The following is a 19,410-nucleotide window of genomic DNA, read 5'->3' on the forward strand; positions in this document are numbered from 1 at the left end:
CCTCTACTTCGTCCAAAGAAAAAATATCCCCAAAATGGGTAACAATTCAGGTAATTCGTTTACCACTTGATCTCAAAAGAATTCAAATAAATTATCACTCCATCCAAACAATTCTAATCTGGATTCTAGTTGAGAACCTGAATTTTTCCATTCCATCCACAGATTACAACCGTGGAGGGCAGAACTGGATTAAAGCTGACATCCATGACTACATCCATACCTGTAGGGATCTTCTGGATAATTTTCCCAGATTGATAGTTATAGCAGAAAAGCTTTCCATTGCTGTCTCCACTTAAAACCAGAGATCCATCTGGAGAAATATCAAATCCTAATGAGTATCCAGATAGCTGAAATAGAATTCTTATCTATTCAAAATGTTCCTTTCTTCATATTTTACATGTTTTATGGAAATATTGTCCCTGAAGTTTTTTGAGAAAAATGAAATGAACAGTCAATTCAGAGAAATTGTATTAAGTTTTTTCTATGCTCTATCACACTAAAAAGTATTTCTGGTTAAACATGTTAAAAAGTTAAGTTAACAAAGCATCAGCTTGGTTTGCAGTGCTGTGGGGTACCGGTAATCTTTTATAAAGTTATACATGAACAGACCAAACTGAAATCCTAGTACAACTGTACCCACCTTGTGACCCTCAAAGCGTTTTGCTTTGTTCATCTTATATGGCCGATTAACAGAGAACATGGCAATGTAGTTTCCATGTGACTGAGCCAGGAAATGACCAGACGTGGGGTGAAGCTTCAGACGAGTGCAGCTGTACCTCTCCTATAATGAATCAAAAGTAGAGGCTGTTATTTCAACTCTGTAACTGAAAACATACAGCAGTAAGAATTCTTTCTCATAAATTTATGGATTTTGAAAGTACCAGTAAAGTATATGAATTTAAGGTGGTTCTTGGACTGACTTTGATAGATTCAATGTAACTGTAGAGAGCTGTTTACTTGATAGATTTGGTTGGATAGGACACTGCTTGCTCTGAAATCCCAGGCCATGATATTTCTATCTGCTGAGTCTTGTGTAATTTCACTTCCTGCTGAGAAAAATGTGTTTCCATCTCTGTTGAAAAGAAGGTCCTGAACCTGCAACAATGATTTATAATTTTAAAATAAAGGCATGCATTGAAAGGACTTTACATTCTAAATAACAATCCAGCAAAAATAAGGTGTCACAAAAATGTGAGGATTTCAAGTACATGTATTGTACATATGCATACTTTTTTCTGTGTGGGATTAATTTTTATTTTATATCCCTTATCCTTTTATATCCTTTATACTCTATATCAAAAGAAGAAAAATGGTAAAAATGATTTGGAGAGGACATTCATTAAAATAACAAGGAAATGAGTTTAAGAGAAACATACCTGTCCAAAGGAATCCTTATATGTGTATGTTCTACAAGGAGACTCACTACTTCTGGAGTCCCAGCAATGAATTCCATTCTGACATCCAGTGATGCTGAGGTTAGGGTCACTGGGATGATTTTTACAACTTGTCACAAAGGAGGTGTTTTGAAATGTAGATAATACTGAACCTGAAAATAGAAGATATTAGCATTTCCATGGTAGACATTGGAAGTGATTGCCTGTATTAGAATTTATCAGAACTTTCAGTAATATATTAAAATATTATATCAATATACTAGTATTATTAATCCACAATTCCGAATATACAGACCTTTTTCCACATCTATCCACTTTGCAGTCTTGTCATAACTACAGCTGAGAGTATGTCTTCCATCCAGGCTCCAGACGGCATCTTTAACAGCTTTCTTATGGAAACTGAGAACCTTAACACAGGGGGACAGCTGAGTCCAGATATTCCAGATCCTGACAGTCCCATCCATAGAAGCTGACAGGAACAGGTGGCAGTAAGGTGGATTATTCCACATCACCCTGTTTACAGTCTGTGTATGGTCACCTAGCTCTTTCTCCACTTGACGTGGATACCTGTTGTGTATATTGTTTTTCATCAAATGAGGTGCTATCTTTGAATGTACATAGAAAAGTTGTCTTTGTGATTCAGTGTGAGAACTGAATCTCTGTTGAGACTGAGGAGTTCTGTTGAAAGTCTGACCAGCAAGATCATTGGGGGTATTACAGTGACCATGTCCTTTTGTTACATATTCAGAAACCTGACCACTTGCCTGATAAGACCTCGGATGTACCTTTGTTTGATGATAAACTTGGCTTCCCTGTGTCCTGATTTGATATGCTTCTGCATGTGGGCCTTTCTCAACTTTTGTCTTCTCTAGCAAATTGTTATCATCCTCTGGATTTTCTTGAGGAGTAAAGTTTCTCCAGAAATTGCTATCAGGAACCTCCACATAACTATCTGTGCCCTTTTGTGACTCTAGCTGGAACTTCCTGGTTTTCTTTACTGGGGGCTCTTCTGACTCCTCATCAGAATCATTCAAACCAAAGAAGTCAACAACATTGAACTGTTCACCAGCGTCTGACTTCATCTTGCTAAAGCTGCTTTTGTCAATAGAATTTCCTTCAGTGTCCTTTTCTTCTTTAGGACCCTCATCTTCTGTTTCACTTTCATCAGAGTAATTCTTTAGCAAGTCCATTGAATCATTCTGAAGATACAAAAAACGTATAAACAGTTTTACATTACTTACCGATAAACATGTTAAGTCTTAAATTACTGATGCATTACAACTTACATTTACTCAATTCATTTTCTATGTTTGAAATAACTACATGTATTATCATACAAGACCTACATACTGAACTCTCCAAATACTGTTAAATATTACAAGTGAATTACCAAAGAGGAATTTAACTTTTTCCTGTAATGCTGATAGTGCACCTAATATTAAAAATAAGTTAATGGCTTTAATTTTCACTACATGTACCAAATATTTTCCTGCAGATTACACTCCCATACATAATTATTTGGAGACATTGAGAATGTGTGCTCATCCACTCTGCAAGACCATGCCATACCACACTATGAAACCTGCAAAAATGGGTCAAATCATGGGGTATGAAAATTTTTATCATCTATGCAGGTGGTTCTTTTATATGCTGGACAATGCTATCTTTCAGTTATACATCAGAATCATATCTCTGGAACACCTCCATGTTCCTATCCAAGCACCATCTAAGACCAGTCTTAGAATATGGCTCAACTGTATGGGCCCTTATTTTGCCAAAGACATAAAAATCATTAAGCGAGTAAAACAGTGCTAATACATTTAATATCCAAAGACTACACCATCTGGAACTCAACCTGCATTACAGCCAAAAAGGAAAGAAAAAATGTTTGGCTGGACAGGGAATAGAACCTGAGACCCCTGCATCACATTCACTAGTCAGGTGCTCTACCGAATAATTAAGCTACCAAGGTTGATATCCATGGCCCAAACCATTACATTCCTCCCTCCTTAATTAAATTGTCTTTGCCCTGGATGACAAAACCCAAGTTCTTTCTCTTATAAGCTCCAGGCAGGGCTTTCACCTGCAACTCAAGGGTGGTCAACAGCACCAAATCTGCAACAGGAAAGGTGTATATTGCTGAAAGGGGAATCCAACCCAGGACCGACCCCATCGTCGCAAACCACGGCCATAATGTACGGTTCTCTCCCATTCTGGCCATGGTTGCATGAGATGAGAATATCTTGTAGCTCATTAAAGTATTGACCAATGCAAGTAAAGCATAGTCGGTAATTGACCTTACATGCGACCTTTCAATATCCAATCGCAGTGTACGAAATACTGCTGGTGTAAGTTGTTGATTTCAATTGCGATGGAAACAAAACTTGTCATTGACTGAATATGACGTCACAATAGAGAGGCATAAATATTCAAGATTACGACACTTTTTGTGATCAAGCAGCCACGGGTAGGAGAGAGCTATGTGCGGACTCCAGACCATGGCTTGAGACGATGGACCAACCCTTGCATCACTATTGAGGTGCTTGACCGACTGAGCTACCCAGGTTGATATCCATGGCCCAAACCATTACAAAGCAATTCAATGAATGCTAAATAACCCAAGAACTACCACCCACAGGGGCCAGTAACATGCTAAATTTGAATTTACGTAATGACTATATATAAACAAATAAGAATATATAGTCATTACGTAAATTCAAATTCAGCATGTTACCAGCCCCTGTGCTACCACCATTCCAAGACGGGTGTTGCTAAAACGCGGAACGGAAAACAGAACGGAAAGCGGAACGGAACGGAAAACGGAATCTATTATTTTGGATTAAATCACTTAAAAAGCACAAATTTTATCACAAACAATGTATCTTGTACATATTCAATCCCCCACTATTAAATACAAGTTGATTTTGTCATGCTCAGTTGCTTATCTACGAAAATCTACGCTAACATATAGCAGTCATCTAGAATCGAATTTGTTTCAAGGGGGGATCAGTGGTAACGAACTTAAAAAGTATTTGACAAGCAAAAACACAAAAAAGACAAACATTCGGGACATACTTAAACATGTCCAACATCTTTCAGTACTATTTTTCACACTAACTTCCTACATTAATTACACTAACTTACTACATTAATTATATCAACAAAAAGTGTGAGGATGTCAACTTGTACGAACATTTCCGTTGTAAAAATGTTATGAATGGGGGGGGGGGGCAAATATTTGATATCTAGATGAACCATGAAAAAGAGAAATAAAATGTAAAAAAAAAAATATTAAGATTACATTAAGGGCAAACCTTATACAAAATAGAGTCGCTTTCTCTATTTAAATTCTGGAAAGACAAAGTTGGAAAACATTCATGTGGTATAGATATAATGTAGCATCATTGCAATCTTGTCTGTTTGCGGTACATAGTGTGTGTGTGTGACCATAAGGCTACACCCCGTAAAAAATGAGTTTGTTTTCCTGCTCCTCAGAAAGTTCTGAGTTTTAATAGGTCTGCCCCCTGTGTCCAAAATATACATGTGGCTGTACATGTGTCCCCTACCCAGACCCGAAACTGTCACTCCCCAACATACAAAATATTTCACAATCGAAAAAAGGGGGATATGTCTTTTGCCCAAACACGAAAATCCTATTTCGTTTAGTTGAATTAGAGGGGGAAAAGTATTTAATTTCTTTCAGAACCATTTTCCCCCAAACACTACCACTTAACCTTCCTTGACCTTATCTGCATTACGGGCCTGTTAACGGGGGGTCAACGACAAATATATGACACCCGTTCTGAGTGCAAGGTGCGTTTGATTCATGAAAATATAATAGTTTAAAATAAATGTTTATTAGATATGACTCTTACATCAAGAATGTTGCTATTTTGTCTGATTTATGTCGAATCTATATTATTTGTTTGACAAAAATTTTCCGTTTTAAAACATGATAAAGCTGATCACCACCATGTGGTTCCGCTTTCCGTTCCGTTTTCCGTTCTGCGTTTTAGCAACACCCTTCCAAGACAGGTGCCACAATTAACATTCATCATGTTCATTGTGCACGATCCAGTACATTTGTAGTGCTAAAACTTTTTTTTTTATAAGGATCTCTTTTTCCTGGAACCATTTCAGTGACTCAGCTGTGCAAAAGGTGATTCAATTAAATATTTCAAGTCAGCCCTCAAATAGCAAAAGTAAAATTTAATTAAATCTGCAGTGTATCTATGCAGATATAGAATCATGATCCTAGAATATTTAAACTCGAGACAATTTAACATTTTTAATTATTCTGTGCTGAAATCAATTAATGATTATGTATATATTACTATATATCTTTTAAGATAAAAACATTGGAACACTGAAATTTTACAAAAACGGTTTAAATCTGGGATATATTCGATTCCTGCCAGATCTTAGAATGCAAGTAAACTTACATAAGCCTTTTTCTTTAAAAGAACATCAAAAAGCAACGTATAATCGTATACTTGGGGCACCGGCTTGAGAAAGTTATCAAAATATCAACAAACCATGGGCGCAGACATATTGTCAGATCGCACTGAATACTGGGGATGCTAAAATAAGTAAAACAACTGGGGTGAAGTAAAAACGGTAAATAAAAATATATTTCATCATCTACCTTTTCTGTTATATTTTTTTAAAAAATATAATAATATTAAAAATAAAGTAATCGTACTTCTGTATTTCTTGTATTTCAAATTATCGATAATTAATGTTTAATTCTCAAATTTCAGCAATGTCGTGCATTAGTCAAACCATTTTCAGTCTCGAAATTGAAAGTACGTGATGCAACACGTGTGAAAACATACGGATGATAAAAATTGCGGAAATATGACTGATATAACGCCAGAAGTGGAGAATATGTCAATTAAAGAAGAAGACAAATTAGGGGCAGGTGATGACGACTTCATCGTGAATCCCTGGGAAGTGGTCTCCACCTCAGCAACCGGGGTAGACTATGACAAGTTGATAAGTAGGTACTTTGTGGACAGATTGTGTTGTATTGTAACATGTCGATATTTACATATAAGAGAAAATCATTTTAACAAAATATTTACACATGTCCAATAAAACTTATTTGATGACAGTTGAAGCATTTGAATTATTGATTTTTTAAAAACTGTATATTGTATAAAAACTCATATAATAAATTTATTAAATTTTCAAAATATTTACACATGTCCAATACAATTTATTTTATGAAAGTTGAAGCATTTGAATGATTGATTTTTAAAAACTGTATGTCGTGTAAAAACTCATATAATAAATTTATTAAATTTTCTTTTTTCTTTTTGTTGTTGGTATATTTATCCTCCTAATTTAAAACAGGAACCTATATACTATTACATGTAGTATATAGGTTCCTGATTTGAAATGACATGTTTTAATATGATTTTACACAGAAAGGTTTGGAAGCACCAAAATAGATGATGCCCTGATTGAGAGAATGGAGCGGGTCACAGGGAAGCCTGTTCACCATCTACTGAGGAGGGGGAAGTTCTTCTCTCAGAGGTTTGTTACATTTATACAGTCAAACCTTATTATTTTATACTTCATATTTCACCCAATATAAAATTTGTGATAACTAGGATTTTGAGGCAAAAATGCATAAAGAAAAGTTGTTGAGACTTTGAAATCTCGATCACTTTGACATATATTCATGGTATTCAAGATATAGATGTTCCAGACATCAAAGTTCAACTGTAGCTACTGAAATATTTTTACTGAATGATAAGAAATGTAGTCATTTTGTTATACTTTTCTTTTTCTATCCATATAACATGATATTTTTCATAAAGCCTTGATATTGTGGTAAATATGTTTTGTAATCTTCTTGCAGTATTTGTCAGTATGTTGACCTTTATATTCAATTTCTTTTAATTTTAAGAAAAAATCAATTTTATTTATTATTTTTTTTTTTACTTTTTCAGGGATATGCACTTTATCCTAGACATGTATGAACAAAAGAAGCCATTCTATTTATACACTGGAAGAGGGCCTTCATCTGATTCAATGCATATGGGTCATCTTATTCCATTTATCTTCACCAAGTAAGAACGTGGGTATGTTAAGGAAGCATACAAGTCATTTCTCGGGAAATTTAGACTTTTTAAAGAAAATTAAGTTTGATAAATTACCTAAACCACTGGTGAAAGTTAACTGTTATTAACTATTGCATACAGATAAAAGAGTGTCTATCGCAGAGACGTGCACCACCACCACGACATCATGTGACTTCTATTAATAGCGAAATTTTCCTTAATAAAAAAAGCAAACAGAACAACAATACCCCGGAGTTTAATAATTTCTTTGAGTAAATAATATAGTTGAAAAACATCTATTTTGCCTAAAAAGTGCTGCTAAAATCCCAGTGTCCGGTTAGTAAAATAATTATCCCATACATTCGCACGAAAGTTTACCCTATGTTTTGAATTTTATACATATGAATCGAGATTTTTCGTAAAACCATGCTTAACTTGGGATTCTAGCAGCACTTTCCAAGTTTGACAGAAGGCAAACTTTCCATCTGTAAAAATCTTATGTTTTGAAATATCTGGCTTATTGTTGTTCTGTTGCATTATTTTTGCCACAAATGACAGAGGAAAGGCCGACCGGGATATGTATATAGCTGACTGTCTTCGAAAGAGAATATAATCGATGAAAATAAATTAGCATACCTGTTTAATTAACTGAACTCCATATGAATTTCACATAATATTGACGATATTTGCTTTTAAACTCCATTTTACGTATCTTTGTACATGCCGTCCTAGCCAAATTCTCTTTACAGGACATGATCAATTCCTAAGTTACTTGATGTACACATATGACGTCATCGGTGGTAGATTTTAATCAAAATGACAGATACAGCATAACAAAATAAAAACTTTTTATTAGTGTTAATGTTTACACGTTTCTACTTATTTTCTAGAGTAAAATTACATCTCTAAATACCATATTATTACGAAAACTTGTGTTCCTAAATGACGTCATCTCGTCTACTATGACGTCATAATGTAGCACTGATTTAGTCAAGGTAGAATATTTTGTATGCTTCCTTATTCCCCCTGCGAAACAATTTTTGTTGAACATTGATTGAAAAGCATGCATTAAATTATATATTATGATATCTTTAATTCACCAACATTTTCTGGTAGAAATCAACTGTTATTTTATAAATAATTGTATGGTTTGCTGAAAAGAATCGAATATATATATTGCTTTATAAAAAGAAATTATGCAAATCAAAAAGTTTAAAATTGAAGTTTAATGAAATCTCAGAGATGTTGCCAACCATGGGCCAACCCTTACTATTTCAAATTTCTCCTTTGTTAATGTATAAAACAAACAATTTTTTTCTAAAATTTATCCAATGTACCCCAATACTAATAATTACTATGTATTCCTGATAACAGGTGGTTACAGGATACCTTTGATGTACCCCTAGTTATACAGCTGACTGATGATGAGAAGTACTTGTGGAAGGATCTTACGCTGGAACAAGCCAATCATATGGCCATGGAGAATGCCAAGGATATTATAGCCTGTGGATTTGATATTGAGAAGACATTCATTTTCAGTGACCTAGACTTTATATCGTAAGCAAAGATATTGCCCACTTATTAAGCATTATTTTATATTTAGAAACTACTAGGAATATCTGTATTAGAGCTCATTTTTGCTTGATGTCATGAATAATTAAGGTAATCATAATGTACTTTAGAAAGGTAAATTATTCTTGCAGTAAAATCCTGTAATTAAGTCACTGTCATCTACACAGAATTCTTTAATTTCCAGGAATAGCCCAGCTTTCTACAGAAACATGTGCCGGGTTCAGAAGCTGGTTACCTACAATCAGGTGAAGGGGATCTTTGGTTTTGGTGACAGTGACTGCATTGGGAAGATAAGCTTCCCGGCTATCCAGGCTTCTCCTAGCTTCAGCTCCTCCTTTCCCGAGATCTTCAATGGCCGGGCTGACATTCCCTGTCTTATACCTTGTGCAATAGATCAGGTTTGTTGAAGGAAAAAAGACTTCTAATAAATTTCATTTTATGAATTGATCATTATGGTAAATAATAGCCTCTTTTTCTTACTGAGGAAAGATAGTTTTCATGAGAGTGAGATTATAACATACTATTAGCAAGATGTAAGGTTTTTTTATTTCAGTGAAAACAAACAAAAATCTAAGTTTTCTCTTGTAAAATAAAAATTTTTTTTGAGATTTTTGTGAAAATGACTTTAGATTTCTTAGTTTGAAAGTTTTATTTTTGTCTCCATACTGAGAAAACTGATTTCAAATGGTGGCATCACAGATTACATGTCTTTTTTAATGTATTTAATCCTTTTACAGGACCCCTACTTCAGAATGACCCGAGATGTGGCTCCGAGGATGAACTGCCTGAAGCCGGCCTTAATCCACTCCACCTTCTTCCCGGCTTTACAGGGGGCACAGACCAAAATGAGTGCAAGTGATGCCACCACATCAATTTTTGTGACAGACTCTGACAAGCAGATCAAAGATAAGGTATATGTACTTATGTGAAGTTAAAAAAATACATTCCTCTATGCATGTCTTAATTGAATGATGCATACAGGGTTTTCAACTGAAGCGTCCCAACTTTTACTTTCCATTCAGAATTTCTATATTGAAACTTATGTACAACACTATCATACCAAATTCAAAAAGGAGATAATAGTTACATGAGAAATTTCAAAAGATGTTTTCTAATTTCATATACTGTGGATATCATTTTTAGCTGGGCTTATTGCTCAAAGAGCAAGAGAGAGAGAGAACCCCATAGTCGCCATTTTAAAGTTACGTGTAAAAATGTAGTTCGTTTGTATTATCTCAGAAGCAGTTGAGAGTAAAAAAGTGCGCTGTTTCTTGATTTATTTTTCCATGTTTTTAAAACTGGCATCTCAAAATATTACTAACCATGTGTTCCTAACATATTCTTTCACTGTTTCCACAACAAAACATTCCTTGTAATTGTTGTAATAGCCCTCCTGGCCCTGAAATTGAGATCATCAAAAATTTCGCCTATTTATACTGCCATTTCGGTTTGCAAGATAAATCAGTCCAAGGCGCTTCATACAGATGTAAACTAAGAAAGTAATTGATAGAGGAGTAAGGACTTCATTGAAATCTAGCTTTTTTGCAACTGAGGTAAGGATTTGGAAGAATTAATCCAGAACAGAGCGCACTTTTTTATGCGAAATAAATATATGTTTTTTTCAATTGGTGGCACTGTAGCTCTCTGATCTATCAATATATATTTTTTCAGAGAGCTACAGTTCTGCAGCTATAACAAGTAAATCTTGATCAGAGATGTGACAACCATGACTTTAATGTTACAGATCAACAAGTATGCCTTTTCTGGGGGTGGAGCCACTGTTGAGGAACACAAGGAGAAGGGAGGTAACTGCGAGGTTGACGTGGCATTTCAGTACATGACATTCTTCATGGAGAGTGATGAAAGACTGGAGGAAATTAAAAAGGTAAGAATAATTATTACAAATTACTGGTCTTCTCCTGAGGTAAGAAAACTTCTGTTAGATTTTAGCTCAGCCTCACCATAGCAGAGTTGATATAGATTGCATGGCTTTGATTGTCTAAATCTGAAAAGCTCATTTCTATTGCAAATTTATAGGGAACTTTAATGAGGATGTAAATTTAAAAAATACACTGTAATAAAAAATATACCAGTGTCTCAGTCATCTCTTGTGATTCACTATAACCATGTTTTCCTGTACTTACTTTCATTTCTGTTTGCTTAATTCTGAAGTACATGTAAAAGCAAATGCCTCTCAGAAAAGCAGTTTAATACTCACACATGGTAAAATTTATTTAGACTTACACAAGTGGAGAGCTGTTAACAGGGTTCCTGAAGAAGGAGTTGATAGAAATTCTACAGAAGTTGGTCGGAGAACATCGAGAGAGGAGAGCCATGATCACCGATGAAGTAGTCAGGCAGTACATGAAACCCAGGAAGCTTAAATTTGACTACCCCCCACCCACACCTCCATCAGAGAAAAAGAAGAAAAAGAAACATAAGAATACTAAAGCAGTTTGATTGTATCTGTGCTTTAGTGACATTTTAAATGACTTCTTTTTTTTCAATTCATTTTTTTTCAAAAGACTTTAGGATGTAATGTACCAAGTACCAGTACTTGTGATTGTTTTATTCTCAGGTCTTCAGTTCAAACCAAAAATTCTGTGTTTAATGTATGTATATGCACTGCTTTTAAGTTGGGTATTTAGTGACTAGGAATCAATAGTTATAACTTGTATGAGTTCACCTTTTGAATTGATTCAACAATAAACAGATACTGAGGGTAAGTACAATGGTCAAAATTTTCTCATTTGGAAAAACAAAAGTAGGCACATCTTTAAGATCCTGCAATGCATATAGGTTTTAGGACCACTGTTTCAAATATAATTCTTTTTAATCTATATACATGTACCTGTGCATTATTGATAAACTAAATTTGAAAGTATTTCTAGGTAAATGATTAAATACTGTGTATTTTGCACACAAATGTATGATTTACAGAAATTGTAACTGTTATTAACTGAAAGGCTTTTCATGTATTAATGCATGTTCTGATATTTGTATTTATGGTATAATTTATTCAGAAAATGGTAAAATTTATGCATCAAAGAAAATAAAATGTTCTGTGAATGTGAATTTGGGTGATAAATACATATTAAAAGCACAAAGGAAAGGAGAGTACAGTGAAATCTTGTTATCTTGAACTAAATAAATGTGATAAAAAACTTCAAGTTATATCTGAGGATTCAAGATATCATGTGTGAAATATTTTGTGGTTGTGTTCCACTTTATATTCTGTATGTTTTGGCAGAAGCCTGAGTACAAGGCTAGCTTAGCTTTTAGGCTATCTAGGTTGTATTTAAGGGGGGACCTATGTCGTTCTACGTCAGAGCAGCGTTATGTGACGTCACAATAGCGACGTTTGTTTTTTACCTGTTGACTTTTGCAACTGTGATATAGGCATAACATTGTTATTAATCAATAACATACACAATTTACAAAAAGAAAATTTATTCATCATTAATAACAGTTTTATTTGATTTATGGAGTTTGTTAATATTAGAATTCTCTTCCTTTGGTAGATCATTCATAGCAATTTCAGTTGTGAAGAAACACCTCGACGATATGGTGATAGAAAAGTGCAAAAAGATTTAAGATAAAATTCAGCTAAGAAAGCGGCTTACATCAGGGAAATATGTTGAATTTTATGTTTACCATTAATTGTATTTTCTGGATAAAACTAAGAAAAAATTAAGAAATGTGCTTGTACCTATATTTGCTTATTGATTTGTAGTACATGTAGATTTTGTTGTATAAGTCATTCCTAGGTTCTAATAGGTGTTGGTTGTTGACGGGGAAATGGGGGGGGGGGGGCAGAATTATTAGAATGAAGAAGAAAAGAATTAATTTGTTTAAGGTCAGACGACATGTTCCTTGGATATATGTTTGGATCTCTTGGTAATAATCACAAAATTTTCATATTTTTCATTCTCTCCTGATTTCTACATTGTTTTCAATGTGATTTTAAATATAGGTACACCAAATATTGTGTTATAGACCATTTAGAAGATTATCCATAAAGGTTATATAAGAAATATGACCCTGTGGTATCTTGGCCAAATGCCTGGTAAGTTACCCTAATTTTTTGTGAGGAAACTTTCTTAAGTACCTTTACTTCATTGACAAATTCTTAGGAAAATTTATATATTTTTTAGGAACGTGTCGTCTGACCTTAAATTGTTTCTAATCAAAACAAAATACCCGTTTTTCGCAAAATAGTTTTATATTCAGATGTTTGTCATTGCTTACTTACATTTTTTAGTGCAGAAAGGTCAATATTTATGACACAAGAGTAGGAAAATAAATGAAAACTCATATTTCTCGTTTATTTTATCATAAAGGTATACTTTTTTCTTTGTTAAAATAAAAAGCTGAATCGTTTCTTTCAAAAAATATGAATTACGACATTTTCATACAAAGACTTTTTAAGATATTACCTGTTATGCATGTCAGAATTGTAAAAAATACGACAAGAAAAACGGGGTGATACTTACATTGTGCTCCTTTATAATTTTTCATACAAGATAAATTTCAATGAATTTGCCTTCATTTTAAATTTTAAAGAAACAAGTCATGTAAATTAAATACATGTTGATTTCGAATGTGATTTGAAATTTTTGGTTCTTTTTAGCGCATATTTGGAGTAGAACAATAATGTCTGAAAATAATCTATTTTAAGCATTTCACACTGTTTTTGCATGTGCTCCTGTGTAAAAATAAGCATATAAAGGTATTGTTTTTAATACCTAAAAATTAAGAGCAAGTGGTCAAGAAAGAAATGTCAAAGTTTTGAAAATTTCTCACAAAGACTTTTCGGACATAGGTCCCCCCTTAAAGCACGTTATATGAATTAGGCGCAAAAAAATTAATTAATAGTTTCTCAGGCCAAAAAATTCAAAATTCAATTCAATGCGACAGGCAGGCTTTTATTTTTTTTTTTTGGAAGCAGGTTTTATACCTTTTTTTTGTAAGTCATTTGTGCAGTAAAATGATAATATCTACTTATTCTTAAGTTTTGTTCTCTGAAATTAGTTACAATATGTATACAACATTAAATAATGTTATTCCAAACATTTATTTAAAAGTTAACTGATAAAATACTTTAGATTTAGAAGAAATATATTGTTTTTCTAATAAAAGCGTCTTTTTCAGGATTTATGAAAAGGGGAATAACTCGATTTTCTTTTTCAACTTGGAAAAATAGAAAATTGAGTTATCTCCCTTTTCAGTATGTCAATAAAATTGATCAATGCGGCCGTTTTTGAACTGATGCGGCGGTGCCTGAGAAACTATTAATTAATTTTTTTTGGCCTTACTGGTAATAGTGTTAGGGCTAGGCTAGCATATTGTTCAAATCTGTAGAGGCTACAAAGAGCTACTTAGCCCCTATGATTTTGAACACATCCAAGATGCAAGATAACCTCAAAATTCAGCACTCTTGCAAATATTTGAATCTGGGAATTCTAGTTTAAAAATTGAACAAACTAGTAAATCTAAGGTTGAGTAGCAACTATATTTATTTCAAGGTGAGACTTGCCTCAAAATATGTAAATCATATTAATTAAATAAGTAAATAAATATTTTTAAGAGGAATGGATCTTGTAGCATTTCAAAGTTGTTAAAATAAGCATAAGATAAGCATGTTCTTATCAATTGTTTCAAACAATTAGTTAAATCAATTAATTAATTAAAAGACATGTATTATGTTGATAGTAACAATATTCAGTCTTGTCAAATGGTGGCATGTTGAAATAGGGGAATTTCTTTAAGTTCTTCACCTTCATCACCAAACTCCTCTACAGAGCAGGTCTGTGGTTTGTGTTCGGTGAACCGTATCACATGACCTTGTGATGTAACGGGGACTTCTGTCAGCTCCTCTTCTTCATTATCTTCCTCCATGGTTCCGGACAAGGCACTGATCTTCCCCGTACTGAGCCCCTCCTCTAGGGCCATCGCCAGCACACGATAATCTTCATCAGTCTTCACTGTGTCCTTCATATCACTTTCTTCTTCTTTTTCTCTATCGGCTTTTTCATCCTCTGATGATAAATCGTCTTCTCTAGTGATTTCTTTTAGGGTGGAGCTCTTTTGCGTAGATGTTTTGGACTTTGAAGTTTTATCAGAGGATTTTGTTTTTAGTTTCATTGATTGAATACTAAATGTGTCAGAGATGTCATCATTTTCATCAAGAAAGGAGGAAATTTTTTCTACAATACTGCTGTTAATTTTGTTTTCTTTCAGTACGACTTTATGAAGTTGGGAGGGAAACTTTTCCAGCAAATGTTCAATCAACTGTATATAAATGGAAAATGTAACATTTTAGGTAGTTTTTAAATTATATAAATTAGTTAAATTATAGTTACATCATCCCATTACCAATTAAATGCTACAGAATTTACACTTAGATTCTGATTTGAATGAAAAGTGTCACTCACTTCAGCTGTGGAGTCTCCAATGTTTGTGCTTTCTAAATCAAGGACCTGGAGATTTTGTGACCCAGCAAGACCAATTATGATACAGCTAGCTGCGTAGTCACCGAGGCTATTGTAATCCAGATAGAGCTCGCGGAGGTTGCTGCTGGCTGCTAGTGAAACACCAAACTTTGCCCACGATTTCTGGGATATCCCTGGATTAGCACTCAGAGAAAGGTCTTTTAAACCTACAACAAATGAAGAGTTTTCTCCCTTTATGCAGATTATTTATGAATAATAACCTTTTTTAATGCCAAAATAATGTAATTTTTGTTTTAGAAATTTAATTTCTAAATTTTTTTTCTTTGCCACTAAGCAAGTACTTTGAATAATGCAGTTAATATTTTGTTTGCAAAAAAAAAAAAAAAAAAAAAAAAAATCAGATCTGATGCACTTTCAAAAGGTTTTATGATTTATCGCAGCAAAAATGATTTTTGGGGGGCAAATTTTGCAAAGCAGTATAACAGTTTTCCACCTGATTTTGTGCCAGTCTTTGGTAACAGGTTACACAGGTACTCCATAGACTGGTCTGTTAATTCACAGTCACTGACATCCAGAGAAGCAATGCAAGGATGATGGACTAATTCTCCACATATTCTCTGCATGCCCGAATCCTTTAGGGGATTGCCATGGATGCTAATAAAAGTAATGTATTTTATGGGTTACTGAATTCATTTAGCATTTGAATACTGATTGCAAATAACCACTGGGGCCATTCAAATTAAATATTTATATTTGTCTGACAATTCATTACTGCAGGTAGGAGAATGAATTCTTTTCATTGATTTTTTTTCTCATTTCTTTTTAGGGGTCACGCAATATTTTGCAGTTATAGGAAATTTTGTGAAAACATATACATGTATTGAGTATTAAGGTGTAATGAATAATTTATTAGTTACTTGTAACAAATGAATTGAATTAATATACTTACAACAATGCGAGTAGAGATCTGTTCTTCTGCAAGCACCTACAAAGTGCTGAAACGTCTTTCTTAGTTTCAACCATGCCAACACACAAGCTTAACTGCAAAATTGATTTGCAAGCCCCAACTGCCTTCAAAATAGAGCTGTAAAATGTCTCGCCAATTTCACAATCACGTAAAGAAAGTGTCTTCAATTTTCCACCGTTAGCTGCATCACAAATTTCCTTCACACTTTCCTCCGATATAATTACATTGTTCAACTCGATCATTCCCTTCATCGTTGTTTTTACCTGTGCACACTTTGAGGACCTTTCATGAACCCGAGGAAACTCGAGGAGCAACTAATCACAACAAAACAGGCTCGCACTGTATTTTTTCTTTATTTTGATTGGCTAATAAAAATGACACAACAATAATGACTTTACGCGCCAAAAGGACACATTATCCTATGAAGAGCCTAAAAAGTGAGTGGAAATTTTGTCGATATACAGTACATTATTTCTAAGTGGATATAAAAATAATTTATTAAACGGCTTTTAATAAGATATTTTTAAAAATAATAAAAATGCGATCTTTAGAAAGTTTGAATAAAAAGATAGTTCAAAAGTTAAAGAATAATCAAACTCTTGTTCGGTACAGTTACCCTAACCATGTTAAATCGGGTCCGTTGTAAAATATTGTTTTAGTTTTTTTCCACAAAGAAGCAATTCCTTTAACAGCGTCCGCGTGCGCCTTGATTTTTTGACACAAAATGTCAGAAAAAAAACAAACATAAAAAAAAAACAAAAAAAAAAAACATTAAGATAAATCAAAAGTCCTAGAATTGATTATTCTTATTGAAATCTGAATTCTCTCAAATCTTCTTAATATTTGTCTTGAATATATGTCATACAAGGTAAATTATAAGCATTGAATACTTTCATTTTGCGAAAGAATTGATTTTTCTTCGAGAAAGATCAAATCCTTTGAATGATGTCAATTTTGTGACTGATACGATTCTCAGTTAACCTTTCAGTATAGAGCGTGACTTTCTCGAGACTACGTCCCTCAAATGGCGAATAGATCTTCATTAAATTGGTTAAGAAATTAATAGCATCAGCAAATTTGAGACGACTTAAGGTCAGATGACACGTTCCTCACACACATGTTTTGTATCTCTTGGTATTATATAAAAAAAAATTCATATTTGTCAATTGTCTTCTGATTTCTATATTGTTTTCAAAATGTTTCTAAATAAGTACACTAAAAATGGTGATATAGGGCATTCAGAAGATACCCATAAGGGTTATATAAGAAATATGACTCCGATGTATCTTGTCCAAATGCCTGGTAAGGTATCCTAATTTTTTGTGAGGAATCTTGTTTAACTATCTATTCTTCAATGACAAATTCTTACGAAAAATTATATATTTTTGAGGAACGTGTCGTCTGACCTTAAGCCACACCTCTGTCGTACGATTGGATCATTGATACACTCGTTGACATTCGCTGGAATGTATACTTCAACAGTGAATGAAAGGCTGCATGTGCAAATTTCAGACGCTAATATGTAACTTCCAGAATACCACGCCTTACTGAAAGTCCAAGGGTAACTGAAAATTGTACTATTAAGTTTTGTGTCTAATTTTTAGGATAGTGTGTTTTGTGAATAGGTTGATAGGTTTTTGAAAGATGGGTGGACGCTCAACAGAGGAAAAACTTGGAGTGGCCTAGTAGAAAGTAACATATGAATTATTGAACATACATCTGTATGAATGCCCCTCCACCCCTCCCAAAAAGGAAAGTATTGCCCAAACTTAAAAATATGTATATATATTTCATTTCATTAATTCCAGACCGTGCTGTATTGTCAACGAATTTTTCTGTTATTTCCCGATCATGACAAGAAGCATACGGTGGGTATGACCCGTCGACAGGGATGCTCGTGCAGCTACCAACGACACAATGGTATTTTTTCTTCACTGTACAGTATATTTTGCATTTATTTCGCTGTCAATCGCCAAGACCAGTGTTCATCTGACCTGTTTTATTTACACGATTTGTGATATTTAACGTGCCAGTTTTCCTGGCACATAAAATATCAAATATATGGGGAAAAATTCATCTCGAGGCAAAGACCCCAGTGTATTAAATAAGCACGTGGAATACTTTAACCTTTTTGTCATCAGGTGGCAGAGATCTTATTATTAATGTATCACAGCTTATGCATGTTTTCAACGTATAACCTTGGGGCCTGTTTATTTTATGAAGAAAAATATCTCCTTTTATAATTAGCTCTGTATAAAGTTTTGAAATACAAATGTTTTAACTTTTTCTAGTGGAAGAATTCTATGCTTATTTGGATTCCATCTTGGAAAAATCCTTTGAAAAGCTTATTGATAATTTTATTTGCAGTCAATTTGAAATTGCATTAACCTTACATTGGAAGCTATTAACACATTATTTATAAAACATTGTTGAAGAGAGATATCTGAAACGGAGGGTAAGAAAGAGGGGGTGGGTGGGTTAATGTTGCTCATCAGCGTTATGCTTTACAACAAAGCTAATTTTCAGTTCGGCCTCCTCAAATTATTTTTTTTTAAATCCAAGCTAATATTATTCTACTAAAAAAATAAATTACCGGCAAAAAAAATTGGGGGGGGGGGGGTAATTTTATTTTATTTCATTTAGATCTATTTAGTATCAGTATATTTCTTTTTTGCATGTCAACAATTTTAATAGGTTATGCTCCTTCTGACCAAATTATTGTTTAAATGCTCATACAATGATATTTTTCTAAGATCTTTTTCACAGAAGTAAATTCTTTGTAAGAATCCAACTTGCGTACTTTAGGCCTATCAATAAAAAAATTAAACAAAGGGACATAACTCGTCTATGAAGGAGGCATTCGGAAATACTCGGAAATATTGGGTCACTTGCGTATGAAAATGACAGAGTTTGTTCCGAATGAGAATCGGTTACCAAGGAAGTAGATCCTATTGTCA

General features: G+C 33.7%; 3 protein-coding genes across 3 annotated transcripts; 1 reads left to right on the plus strand and 2 right to left on the minus strand.

Annotated features, from left to right (window-relative positions):
- Positions 1 to 15: 15 nt before the first annotated feature.
- LOC134283450 (WD repeat-containing protein 25-like) lies at positions 16 to 5,964 on the minus strand. The gene is made up of 6 exons (XM_062765896.1): positions 5,837 to 5,964; positions 1,690 to 2,593; positions 1,377 to 1,546; positions 958 to 1,095; positions 641 to 781; positions 16 to 347 (listed from the first exon to the last, which is right to left on the minus strand). The coding sequence occupies exons 2-6, from the start codon at positions 2,582 to 2,584 to the stop codon at positions 126 to 128; spliced, it is 1,566 nt and encodes a 521-aa protein (XP_062621880.1). The 5' UTR covers positions 2,585 to 2,593; positions 5,837 to 5,964; the 3' UTR covers positions 16 to 125.
- A 209-nt stretch (positions 5,965 to 6,173) lies between these two features.
- On the plus strand, positions 6,174 to 12,002 carry LOC134283452 (tryptophan--tRNA ligase, cytoplasmic-like). Its single transcript, XM_062765898.1, has 8 exons — positions 6,174 to 6,393; positions 6,824 to 6,932; positions 7,352 to 7,471; positions 8,837 to 9,019; positions 9,219 to 9,432; positions 9,772 to 9,945; positions 10,779 to 10,919; positions 11,273 to 12,002. The coding sequence occupies exons 1-8, from the start codon at positions 6,252 to 6,254 to the stop codon at positions 11,492 to 11,494; spliced, it is 1,305 nt and encodes a 434-aa protein (XP_062621882.1). The 5' UTR covers positions 6,174 to 6,251; the 3' UTR covers positions 11,495 to 12,002.
- Positions 12,003 to 14,628: 2,626 nt separating this feature from the next.
- On the minus strand, positions 14,629 to 16,779 carry LOC134283436 (leucine-rich repeat-containing protein 73-like). The gene is made up of 4 exons (XM_062765876.1): positions 16,436 to 16,779; positions 15,980 to 16,140; positions 15,469 to 15,692; positions 14,629 to 15,325 (listed from the first exon to the last, which is right to left on the minus strand). The coding sequence occupies exons 1-4, from the start codon at positions 16,702 to 16,704 to the stop codon at positions 14,765 to 14,767; spliced, it is 1,215 nt and encodes a 404-aa protein (XP_062621860.1). The 5' UTR covers positions 16,705 to 16,779; the 3' UTR covers positions 14,629 to 14,764.
- Between the last annotated feature and the right edge of the window lie 2,631 nt (positions 16,780 to 19,410).

This window comes from Saccostrea cucullata, unplaced genomic scaffold, assembly GCF_032062105.1.
Source record: "Saccostrea cucullata isolate Sc308-1 unplaced genomic scaffold, CSIRO_AGI_Scuc_v1 ctg527, whole genome shotgun sequence".
Taxonomy (NCBI): domain Eukaryota; kingdom Metazoa; phylum Mollusca; class Bivalvia; order Ostreida; family Ostreidae; genus Saccostrea; species Saccostrea cuccullata.